At 41.1% G+C, this 12,826-nt stretch overlaps 1 protein-coding gene across 8 annotated transcripts in view; it reads left to right on the top strand.

The window, feature by feature from the left end:
- LIMS1 (LIM zinc finger domain containing 1) overlaps positions 1-12,826 on the top strand; it is a 158,706-nt gene that overhangs the window by 112,694 nt on the left and 33,186 nt on the right. For 2 of the 8 annotated variants that reach the window (XM_049857110.1, XM_049857109.1), the window contains exon 1: positions 8,237-11,444. The exons of 5 other annotated variants lie outside the window; for them this stretch is intronic. In XM_049857110.1, the coding sequence (XP_049713067.1) occupies positions 11,263-11,444 (182 nt within the window). In that variant the 5' untranslated portion in view covers positions 8,237-11,262. Of the gene's footprint in view, positions 1-8,236; positions 11,445-12,826 lie in introns of those variants that run through there. One more of the 8 variants, XM_049857103.1, reaches the window with a different exon arrangement.

Raw genomic sequence — 12,826 nt, 5'->3', positions numbered from 1 at the left:
TCACTTGACTTGAATGAAATGTTGCCTCCTGAAATTCTCTTGAGAATTTGTTGTCTTTTACCTTACCGTTGAGGAAGGCAAATCTCACGTTAAGCTTAGTCACAAAATAAAAACTCCCACTGACTTCCTCTGCTGACTTAGCTGAAGGTCAGCGTTTGGTGAACTACCCTGGCTGAGCCAGAACTAAAATAAGAATAACTTAGAGACAGAAAGTCTGGTGCTGGTGGCCACCACATGGTAAAAGGAGCTCATGGATACCACTTGGGAGGGTTTCCCTCATAACCTGGGCCTTCTCCTGAATTAATATTCTTAGCTACAAGCTCTGTTGTTCTATGTTTAGAAGAGAAGGTTTTCTCAAACTTGAGTGTATTGTTCAGGACACAGTATATCTTTAAAAAAAAAAAGACACTTAAGGGTGAGAATATGTTAGTAGGTCAGAGCAGGAATAAAAGGGATTCAACAAATAGAGGAACTACTACAGAGATGCTTTCCATTAAAGGTTTTTGCAAATTCAAGGAAAATGGTCTAATCTGTGAGAGAGAATTTTATGAACGTTTTACATGGATCAGACACACTGCTTACTTATGTGGGTGACTATGGGGATCTGGTGAGAGAAAACTTGTGAGCTTGTAGATTTTAAAATGCAGTGATTGTAGTTCACTGAGGAGAGAAGTTTGGGTTGGAGTACCTGAGGTGGAGTCAGTTGTCTGTTCCACCTGCCCTGGAGTTTCTGGGGAAGGAAGCCCCTCACCAGTGAGTGCTTGGGAGTGAAGGATTGGTCCCTGCTTGCCCTGGTTAAAGAGCACTCTGCAGTCCTCCCTTCCTCTGTCCTTCTCAATCTTGTTGTCTAAAGACTTTTCTTAAGAGATGCATTTTGAATAATTGCGTACTACAACAGTGCTTGGTACCATGAAGGGTATAAAGACTCTCTGGAAGAAGTTTTTACATTAAAGGGTTTGTGATGTTTTTCAGGAGATAAGGAACACCTTTACAATACGAAAACACAGCATTACACTTTACTGAGGCCTGACCCACTCACTGAATAGGATGTGCAGTGTGGATTGTAGCTGCCAAAGAGAAGATCGGTTAGGGCTGAAATATGCAAAGAAGGCTTCTTAGAGAAGACATGGAGGAGGAATTGGAGGACTGGGCAGGTCTCAGATAGACAGAACTTTCAGAAAAGGTGGACAATAGTATTCATCCAAAGATTTTATGTTTTTTAAACGTATCACCCAATACTAGAAATGTTGATCATCAGTGTTAAATATGAAACAATCACCTTGCCAGCAATCCTGTTTCTATTTAAAATCACCTGCGTGCATATGCATCTAAAAAGATGGAGGGCAGAATGGTTAAGTGCTTGTCTCTGGCAGGGATATCCATGATTCTTCTCTGCCTTTTCTAAATTTTCTGTAATGAGCTAGATTACTTCTGGGCTGATGGCGGTGGGGAAGTTCAACTTAAAAAAAATACAGTCCAATGATCCTGTCTCAGAGTTTACTTATCTTTTCACATACACAGGGGTTACAGAAACTGAGGATGCTTCATTTTTCAAATAATTTATTTCTGCTTTAAACGGTTCTTTTTTGCTGCACATTCTGCTGCTTTCCCAGTCCCGTTTCGGTGTATTTCTTCATATGATGGATTGGCTCTGTGAAGACAGTTTTGTTCATTGTGGAAGAGACAGTGTGCCTAATTTAGTTGCAGGTAGTGAGTCAGCTGTGTTGCCTTTGTGTGGAGAGGGGCAGGTGTTACATGTCTTGAACTCTGCTGATTTTTCTGTGCGTCATGATTCAGGATGTCTTTTGGTAAAAAAGCTGTCAATCTCAGAGAGGACCATGGAGAAAGGGAAGCATGCTGTGATGACCTTTGTTTCAGTCTCTCCTCCATCTTCCCTGGGCTCAGTGTTCTTCACAAGCTGAAGTCTTCTGTGAGTGGATATTTCACTGGTTTGGTAATGTGGGAAAATTTTCCTACAAATCATCCAGAGAGAGATGGTAGTTGTCCTTAGGTGCTGTTGAGTCAGTTCCAACTCATAGCAACCCTCTGTACAACAGAACTGAACACTGCCCGGTCCTGCGCCATCCTCATAATTGTTATGCTTGAGCCCATTGTTGCAGCCACTGTGTCAGTCCATCTTGTTGAGGGCCTTCCTCTTTTTCACTGACCTTCTACTTTACCAAGCATGACATCCTTCTCCAGGGACTGGTCCCTCCTGATAACATGTCCCAAGTACGTGAGATGTAGTCTGGCCATCCTTGCCTCTAAGGAGCATTCTAGCTGTATGTCTTCCAGGACAGGTTTTTTTGTTCTTCTAGCAGTCCATGATACATTCAGGATTCTTCACCAACACCATAATTCAAAGGCAGCAGTTCTTCAGTCTTCCTTTTTTCTTGTCCAGTTTTTGCGTGCATATGAGGTGATTAAAAAAACATCATGGTTTGGGTCAGGCACACCTTAGTCCTCAAAGTGACATCTTTGCTTTTTAACACTTTAAAAAGGTCTTTTGCAGCAATGCATTGTTTGATTTCTTGACAGCTACTTCCATGGGCATTGATTGTGGATCCAGGTAAAATGAAATCCTTGACAACTTCAGTCTTTTCTCTGTTTGTCATGATGTTGCGTATTGGTCCAGTGGTGAGGATTTTTGTTTTCTTTATGTTGAGGTATGATCCATACCGAAGGCTGTAGAAGTGCTTCACCAGAACTAGACCTATAAGTAGGCTGTCAGCACTTGTGAAAATGGTTAAGATTAACTAACTGAGTTATTGATATAACTTGTGCCCGGTATGGGCAGTTTCAGCCGCTGTTTTGTGTTACGCAGTCCTTGTGTGCGCTGAGGCAGCCGTGCAGAGATGGCACTGCCTGCTGTGACGCTGTCCCTCGGTGCACCTCTGCCCGATGGCTTTTTGAAAAGGGCGTTCTTTTCTGCCTGTGGGCTTATGCAGTAAAAGTAGGACATTTTTTCTTCAGATACAAGAGGAAGAATTTTTGCCTCGCCGTCTTTTATTAGAAGCGCTATATTTTCATTCTTGATTTCAGGAATACAAGAGTGCCTGCTCATTTTTTTCCTGAAAATTTTAAACCTGATGAGTTGTGCGTCACTCATTTTCCTGAGGAGGGAAGTGAATACACTTGATAAAATGTCACAAGGTTTAGGGTGCTTTGAATCTCTCTCCATCACCAAAAATTAATATTAAATTTTACTAAAATCTTACCCACTCACCAACTTGGTGAGTGGGTAAGATTTTAATAAAATTTAATGTGTTTTGTGTTGTAAAGATGTTCCTTATCTCCTCAAGAACATCACAAACCCCTTAATGTAACAACCAGATGCAAATAGCCTCCTGCTCACAGCTTCATTGGAATTGCTGGGCATTGGTAAGGGTATTTGGGATGGTTTGGAGGGCCTGGACTGGGGGCTCCACAGTGTATAGAGGAATAATTTAATTTGCTTTTTAAATACCTGTTAAGTGAGGAATTTTTTCACTTGGTCTATTCATTTATTTTTAACATACAGTAGCAAAAGCCAAAATGCCTCTGCCCTACTTAGCTGAGAGTGCCAATGAGCAATACCAGCACAGGCATGTAAAAAATGTGCGCTTTTCTTCCTTTTAAACTAGTTTGAGAAAATCTGTGCCTCCTCTCTCTCACTCTCTTACCCCTTGTTAATGAGTGTTTTCTTTTTGCTTGTGCAATCGAAGTAGGATACAGTTTTAACAGACAAGACAAAATGGCATATTAACTGCAACCTCACATCCTTTGCTGGCCACCTTTGTCCGTTTCCCCACTGTCTGTTGAAGGAAAACACAGTGCATTTGTCCTGGAACCTGGAAAATGGGAAGGAACTTTCCAACTCCATTATCTTTACTTGCATGTCATGCTTGTTTTGTTTTTGGTAGTCTGGGGAAATTGAGATTAAATTTTCCATTTGAGTGGGTTAGAGAATCACAATGAAAATAATTCATGTTTCATTTGGTAATTTAACCAGACTGTCTCTCAACACTTTGAATATCCCAGTATGACACAGAAGGCTTTGACTGAAGTCATTCTAGTAGTTGTTATTGCCAAGTACCTGGTTTAGTGATCTGTTAATGCAAATCTGTTTGTGGAATGGGGTAAAACATGAGTAGCATGGCCCTTTTGATTTATAAGAGTCCCGTGGTTTAGAGGCAGTTGGTCAAAATGTTCAGCTTCTCTTTTAAAACCCCATAGATGAAATATTTGGCAATGGTGCACATAATTCAATTGTTGCTTTTTTTAAAAAAATAAAAAATACTATTTTTTTTAAAGAGCTGCCTTTTGGTTTTGGCAGTTCTGCTCATGATTATATCCAGGCTTTAAGTATTTGAGCTCCTGGAAATAGCTGCAATTTTTTTGGTATGATATCTCTAAGTAGGTTACTTATCTTGGACTTGTGACTTATTATCAAAGATGGAATTTGTTTTGGCAGAAATGATGGCGTTAGCTAGACTGATGGAATCTGAAGCACTGCAGCATTCCTTGCAGACCATCAGAGTGAGCCAACGTAACGTCAGATACACCGCGTACGGCCAGACTCTGTCCCAGTAGATCAGTAACGTAACGTCAGATACACCGCGTACGGCCAGACTCTGTCCCGGTAGATCAGTAACGTAATGTCAGATACACCGCGTACGGCCAGACTCTGTCCCGGTAGATCGAGCCTTCAGTAAGTGGTAGGGCTTGGCACACAGTAGATGATCAGAAGATGTTGAGTTTATGAAATATAAATCTGTCTGCTTTGAATGGTTAGAGGGGCTGTTTGAGGTTCAGACCCATCTTCTGAAATCTTCCAAAACCCCCAATTAGCCATGGTGGTAAGGAGTGCTAATCAGATTATAGAACCTCGTGGGAGGAACCTGAAGGGAAACCGGGGCCTAAGGCAACCCTAGTTCTTCAGGCCAGAAAAGTACTTAGGTGTTTGCAGAAGCCTTCTGAGAGGCCCCACTGTTGAGACAAAACTGGCTTTTTTGACAGGAGCTTCCCACTCTGCCGCCATTGCTATTCTGACGCACCGCTGTGGTGTCAGTAGGAGTTTCAGTCCAGGGAGTTCAGATAAATAATTTTCTCAAGGTTACAGTTACAGGCTAGAGGGATTGTTTGCATTTCTTAGAGTGACATTACTAAGTGCCAGAAATGGTTTAAAAGTAACAAAACGCCTGAATCTAAAGCCTGAGCACTGGTATTTTTTTGACCTTAAATTATTGCCTATCCTCTTGGAAAAAGAGTACACATACATTTCTCTTAGCTCTGCTCTGTGGTGGCTAAATAAAACACGTGGCCGACTGAGCCTACAGTATGCTTCTGGGAGAACATGCCCCCTAACCTTTCAGACCTGGTGTCGCAGTGGTTAAGAGCTCTGCCCCTAACCAAAAGGTCAGCAGTTTGATTCCACCAGCTGCTCCTCGGAAACCCTGTGGGCCAGTTCTACTCCATCTGTAGTGTTGCTGTGAGTCAGAATCAACTCAATGGCAACGGGTTTGGTTTTTTTGGTTTGGAACCTTTCAGTGACCGCAGTGTTACTGATCCTTACTCAGGACACCGGGGGCGTACAAAAGAATCGTGTTCATTCAGCACTGGTTATGGAATTAAAAATCTGTATCATTATATGCTTGCATATTGGAAGAAACCATGTATACTGTTTCCACAGAGGTTATATACAGTCACAGAGGCTGTGACTTTTAGTCACTCGTTTATTCATTTAACAAATACCTCCAGTGGTGGGCTAGACACTTCTGGTATACCTCTTTAGGTCCGTTGTAAGCACATAGTGAGTTTCATATGTTCAGAGATGATGTAACATAATATAAATAAGTAAACAATGTGATAATGTAAAAAACAAAGACTTTTTAAGAAACTATAGACGTTCCCAGAAGAGCTGCTAAAGAAAGGGCAGCAGCCTATTTGTGCTGTCATTAGGTAGCTAAAATGTCAGAGCTTACTTAGCCAGACAACTGCAGTGGACGGACAGAGCTCTCGTGATTTGCCTTGATCCGCATTTTAGTTCCTTTGTCGTTCCAGGGTAAGCAGTATGTGTGAGGCACAGAGAATCTTTCTGCTTGCTTTATCTACCTTGACAGTAAATGGGTTAGGGTCCTTTGCTCTTAGGGAGAGGTTAATGGGAAGGAGATGTATAATACAAGATCTGGCTTTTTCTGCCCCGTCTTTTCTTCCTGCAGAGCCTCATTCTCTCCTCTCACTCCTGCTTCCCAGTTAACATGTCTCTTGATGATAAATGAAAACGAAAGGAGGAAAGAATAAGATCTGGTAAAATTGTAAGCTGAGAAACAGAGCCACACATCTGTCTTACACCCACATAAATGCTGTTCTCGTTGATAAAACTGACTGATTAAACAGTTTTAAGATGTTTTCGTAGTATATGATAGCTTTGATCAGAAAGCTCATTCATATTAAGGTGACGTCTGTTGAAGAGTTCTATTTAAAGTATCTGTGTGCCATGTATTCTCATTAACATAATCCCAGCTCCAAGTAGAGGAAACCAGAAAAAAAGGGAGGTCTCCTGCTTGCTTCCTCTTGCACATGGTGTTCTCTAAGTAGCATAACTTGAAGAGGCAAGAGAATTATTACTAAATTGCCAGCACTGATGTGATTTAGCGGAAGGACATTATAGAACTATCTTGGTTGAAGATGTGGAGCAGTTTAGTGGCTGATGGGGGTTAGGATTTTATTCCTGTTCAAGCCACGGTCCTCTTCTGATGGCTTTCAACTAGTAAGAACCGTGTGCTTGGCAGACTCAGAACACAAAAACAAAATACAAACTAAAAATAATTTTGCTTTATTTTTAACTTAATGTCTTGTGATCAAGAATCAAAGAAAAAAAAATTTTAGTAACCTCTTTAGTTTCATCAAAGGGGCAGTTAAGATTAGTAGAATACACACACATACATTCATTTTACACCTCTGTAATATTTGAAATTCTTCCTAATACATGTGTTACTTTTCTTCCCCTTCCTGTCAATAAGGATTATCTGTACTTATTTGTGTGTGTGTATATGCACACAAAAGACATACATACCTAGTAAAAATTGGGATCACACATCTATTAGAACAGCTAAAATAAAAATAATGACAATACCAAATGTTGATGACTGTGTGGAGAAACTAGATCTCTCCAGTATTGCTGATGGGAATGTAAAATGATACAGCCACTCTGGAAGATAGTTCAGTTTTTTAAAAAAACTAAATATAAATTTAGCATACAACCCAACAGTTAAACACTCCCAGGCATTTATCCCAGAAAAATGAAAACACATTCATGCAGAAACTTGTACACAAAAGATGTTCATAGCAGCTTTATGCCCAGTAGCCAAAACTGGAAACTGCTGGTACCTAAATGTCCTTCTATGGGTGAATGGTTAACTAACTATGGTACATCTATACTGTAGAATACTACTGAGCAATAAAAAAAAAAAAAAAAAAGGGTGCAAAGTGTTGATACACACAACTTAGATGCACCTCAAGGAAGCTCATGCTAAGCAAAAAAAGCCCATCTTAAAAGGTCACGTTGTGTAATTCCACTTATATAACATTCTGTAAATGACGAAATCATATAGATGGAAAACAGATAAGTGGTTGCCGGAGGTTAGGGATGAGGGAACAGCAGTGTGCATGATGTGACTATCAAGGTATAAATCGTTCTGTATCTTGGTTGTGGTCGTGATTACAGGACTGTACACATGGGATAAAATGACCTAGAACTATACACACACGTTGTACTGATGTCAGATTCCTGGTTTTGATGTTGTACCATGATTACGTAAGATGTAGTCCTTGGGGGAAATTGAGAGAAGAGCACATGGGACCTCTCTGTGCTATCTTTGCAACTTCCTATGACTATAATTATTTTGAAACAAAAAGTTAAAAATATTTGCAGACCTTTTGCATTATTTTTAGTTCCTTGGCACATGAGGGATTTCATTGAAGAGTTATATGTTCATGAACCATTGACTTTTTTCATAATTTTACTTTCTGTTTCATAAAAATTAGACTACTTGTTATGAAGTAAGATAATTTTTTTTTTGAACTGCTGACTCAAAGTGCATGGCAGACTTGTACAGCTAATTTGCTCTTTTATTATTTCCCCTAGCTAGATTAAATAAATGGATTATTACTCCCCCCCACCCCCCCACCCCCCCACTTTAAGGAGCCCTGGTGATGCAGTGATTAAGCCCTCAGCTGCTAACTGAAAGGCTCTGCACAAGAAAGACCTGGAGATCTGTTCCCGTAAAGGTTACAGCCGAGGAAAACCCTATGTGGCAGTTCTACTCTGTCATACAGTGTTGCTGGGAGTCAGAAACCACACCAAGCACACAATAGCAGCAACCCCCACTTTCCTCACTCAGCAACCACTGAGTGCCTGCTAAGTGCTAGACTCTGTTCAAGGGGCTATAGATCCAGACGTGAACAAGACAAATGTCCTGCCCTTATGGAGCTTACATTTTTGGTATGTGAAGTGAGGCTGAAAGAAGGCAAAGAGTTTGTCCCCATCTGCCCTGGTGTTCTGTTTGAACTACAGGGAAAGAGAAGTCAGCCGGTGACTGCTTCAGTGTTGCACCTCTAGGCTGATGTCTCCAGGTAGCAGTAGCTCAGTGTGGATGGAGTGTTTTGGATCTGACAGTAGGATAACAGGGTTTGGAATCACTGGAGCTAGTATAGAATAGGAAGTGTGTAGAATATTATAAGGAAGACAAACAGACAGCCTAATAGCTTCAGGACTGAGGTGTAGTCCTCTATATCAGTTGCTGGAAGCATCAGCATAGGATGAGTTTCACAAGGAGGTAAAAAACAAAACAAAACATCGGACTTGGAACCTTCCGCTTACTAGCTGGGTGACTTTGAGGACGTTACTTAGCCTCTCTGAGAAGATAATGGGAGTCTTATTTTTTATGCAGGATGAATGAACTCTGTATGAAAGTTCATTGTAAACTGAAAAGTTGGAAAGATTATTGTGGAGAGCACAGTGGTGGTGGGGCGCCTTACCTTTTTTACCATTAAATCATTGTCTAGAATCTTCTCCCTGGAGAGGACAAGTCCCCATGTTCCTGGAACTGGCCCCAGTACACGCTAGAATGGATAATCAAAGATAATGGAAATAAAAATTGATTCTGAGTTTTGAAGAGAGGAGCATCTTAGGTGAAATAGAAATGTAAATAGAAGATGATTAGGTTAACTGTGAAGGGAAGTATCTTGGCAAAACCCGTGTAGTACCCCACCCTCTACCATGTTACCCCTAGTTCTGTGCATTATGTTTCTGGTCTGAGAGTCAAGGTGTTTATGTGTGTATCTGTGTCTGTCTGTGTATCTGTCTCTGTCTGTCTCTCTCTTTCCTCCCCTGACTCCTCTCTCTTATCCACATGGTCATTGTAAAAACAAAAATTGGGAAATGTAGGTAAGTGAAAGGAGAAAATAAAAGCCTGTTTAAAAATGGTGATTCCCTCACTCCATCATCCTTAGGCTTGTCATGGGCAGGCTCTGAGCACCCAGCCTTTGAGTTCCTGACCAGTCCTCTGAGATCTTTAGGGTTCAAAGTAGGTAGCTTTAGTCTTATTTTCTGCTTCTAGTCACATTTTGTCCCACTCCCTAACCTTTTCTAGTCAACCTGTTTGCTCCCTAGTAATTATTTTTAATGATTTTCCCACGAGAGGATTAAAAACATAGACTCAGAATCAGACTACCTTGGCTTTAATCTTGGCTTTCTGGGGGTTGTTTAACACCTCGGGCCTCAGATATGAGCCCTGGTGGCACACTGGTTAAAGTGCTCAGCTGCTAACCGACTGGTGGTCCGCTCAAACCCACCAGCCACTCCACCAGAGAAAGATTCCAGCTTTGGAAACCTTATGGGGGAGTCTTGCTCTGTCCTGTAGGGTTGCTGTGAGTCAGAATTGATTCGAAAGCAGTGGGTTTGGTTTTGGGTTTTGGTGCCTCAGTTTCCTCATCTGCAAATAAAACTTCCTTCAAAGGAATGTGTGGTAAAGATTAAATGATGAGTGCTTATTGAACAGTGAGCACTTATTAACTCCCAAGTATTTATAATTATTTCTAGAGAGTCTCAGCTGCATTTTCCCGTTTGCTGCTGGTTTCATGGCTTTCCTGTGTCTATAGTGACCTGCTCTGCTGATCGTTGTTCCTGTTGCCTGTTGCTCTAGATTTTCTTTTACAGACTCCCCTTGGTACCTTGATTTTGCTGGGTTGGCGCCTTGGTGCTGAGGGGACTAGGGCTTTAGAAAGATTCTGAACCCACTTGTTGCCCGTGACACACATCATCATCATCACTGCTAATCCTAATAATTCTGTAAGATGTCCCAAACCAAACCACTGCTGTCCAGTCGGTTCTGACTCACAGCAACCCTGTGGTGTGGAATGACTATAGCAAAAACACCATAACATTCTTTAATGAATAGTACACTTAATGACATCCTTAGTTATGATAAAGACCCAGAACTTTGGCTCACCTGAGTTACAGTATTAGCTGGAAATCAGTAGAAAAAAATGTTATAACTGAATTCCACCTCTTTTCTGTTTCCACTTGAGTCCATTCATTCCGCCACATTACTGAGCTCTCACTGTGCACCAGGAGTACTGGGATAAATAGAAGTGAAAACAGCCCTTAATTTCAGGGACTCACTGCCTAGTTGGGGGGAAGCCGATAAAAAGGCACCTGTGGCAAGTATGCCCTGAAATTATGGTCAGAGAAGCTCGGTTTCCCCTGCCCTTCAGAGTGTACCAGCGCCATGAGCATCACCGGGGGGCTTATTAGAAATGCAGGATTTCTGGGGAATGTTTACAAGCTCTCCAGCAGATTCTTATGCCCACCAAAGTTGAGAAGCACAGTGTTAGTCTTGTTTAAGCCTGATAACAAATACCCAGGACATGTGGACATTTCTTTCTCTTGAAGTCCTATGGAACAGGCCTCTATTGCTGTGCTGTAGTGTTTACGGGCACAGTCCGCCGCGGAGGCTGTGTTACTGCTTTGTGGAATGTTTTCCTGAGCTTCCAGAAAGTCTCAGTAAATCAGGACCTTCATGCTGGCTGACGGCCTTGCTGCCGGAGCTCTTAACTTGAAGCTCTAGTAGAGACCCTGGCAAGCCTGGCGGGCTGACGTACGTGGGAATAGTGGGAGTGACCCCTGGCTGGGAAGTGGGGGAGTCCTAGATATTGTTTCTCCTGCTTCTGTGCCCTGCCGCTCTTTTCCCTGGGCTCAGTGCTCTCAAGCCCTCCAGGATGGCGCTCCCGGGCAGAGTACGTCCCTGTGCTATCCCAGAGAATGAAGAAATCCCCCAGACTGTGCTTAACAACGCCCACGAGGCTAATGGGAACGAAGACGAGAGGGCTGTGTCCAAACTGCAGCGCAGGCACAGTGACGTAAAAGTCTACAAGGAGTTTTGTGACTTTTATGCGAAATTGTAAGTGTCTCCTCTCGGGGAGAACTGCTCTTCCAGGTTCTCAGTTCACTAGCCATTTTGACATGGCTGATACTGTTTTATTTACTTTACTTTCAGTGATAGTTTTTCTTTCTGCGAGGCAGCTAGATTGCCTTGTCATGTAAAAAAACTTCCACTAGATGAAATGCGGATGTGACAGAAAATGCCACCTTTAAAGTAAGAGTAATAAAGTCTTTGTCTTCAGTAGGTCCCCAATAATAGTACGGATATTTTCATTAGGTAGTCCAAGGAAGGGAGGTTTAGAGTTTTCATTGAGAAGATTTATACTGGAAAAAATATATACTCTAAAATGTCACAGTAATGGGGAAATCGGTTAAGAATTGAATTAAAGATGGTTTATAAAGAAATACAATTTTGTAAGTTAGGCTAATTGGATTTCAAAGTACTGTTTCCAAAAGATTGAATGAATATATAAGGATGACGTGTAACGTGTGTGTGTGTGTGTGTAAAGATAATGCTGTTAAACAACTCTAAATGGTTAGTCTGAATGTTTTTGTTAAACGAATTTTAGCGCAAAAAAAAAAATATTTTTTTTAAAATATAGTGCGGAGTAGCCTTTAGACCAACTCAGGGAAGATTGTTGACCTGACTGAAAGTTGTAAGCTACAGTTATTACAGATCCCAAATTTGTCAAAGAAGAGGTCAGGAAAAGGTGACTGACCCGACTCTGTTTCCATCAGTCCATCCTGTCATGTTACAGCAGATGTCGTTTATCTTCACAGCTCATTGACTAGCTCTGTTTAAGACTAATTGGGGAATTGTCATTAAACTGTAACCAACAGTTTAAGTACTTGGTGAATTCTCAAGATGATTTTTGGATTTGCACGTTGTTCATTTTAAGACCAGAAAATATGTCCTGAATACTCTTAGTAAATGAAGCATGTGAATAACAGAAAGCTCGATGGTATCAAATTTTCTGTGTGAGGTCGATTTGTGGAAATAGGTCCATTAAATCCGCTATGATTGGCCAATTATGAGGATTCTGTACTAAAGGTGTGTTTGTGTGTATGCTACCTATACATACATATCTTTGTCATCAAGACTTTTTAGTGAAAATCTTTTTCTAAAAATTAGCAATTCATCATGACTGAGTAACAGCTATAACTGCATGTTTGATTCTATGATACCATTCATGACTTTTAAAAAGGGATTTCATATATAGTATTAAGTATAAAGTTAGCTGTAAAAAAAAAAATACATCATGCTGAAGGGCCAAAGACATGAAAGGGAAGAGGGAAGCGGTAAACAGTTCACTTAAGATGGTGAGATCATGTTCTTACTTTCTGGATAGTTTCCTCTAATGGTCTTGTTTTCTATTCCCTTTCTTTTCACTCCTTTTCTTT

Source organism: Elephas maximus, chromosome 17 (assembly GCF_024166365.1).
Source record: "Elephas maximus indicus isolate mEleMax1 chromosome 17, mEleMax1 primary haplotype, whole genome shotgun sequence".
Taxonomy (NCBI): Eukaryota; Metazoa; Chordata; class Mammalia; order Proboscidea; family Elephantidae; genus Elephas; species Elephas maximus.
The sequence above is the reverse complement of the archived record's forward strand: the minus strand, read 5'-3'. Positions and strand labels throughout refer to the sequence as shown.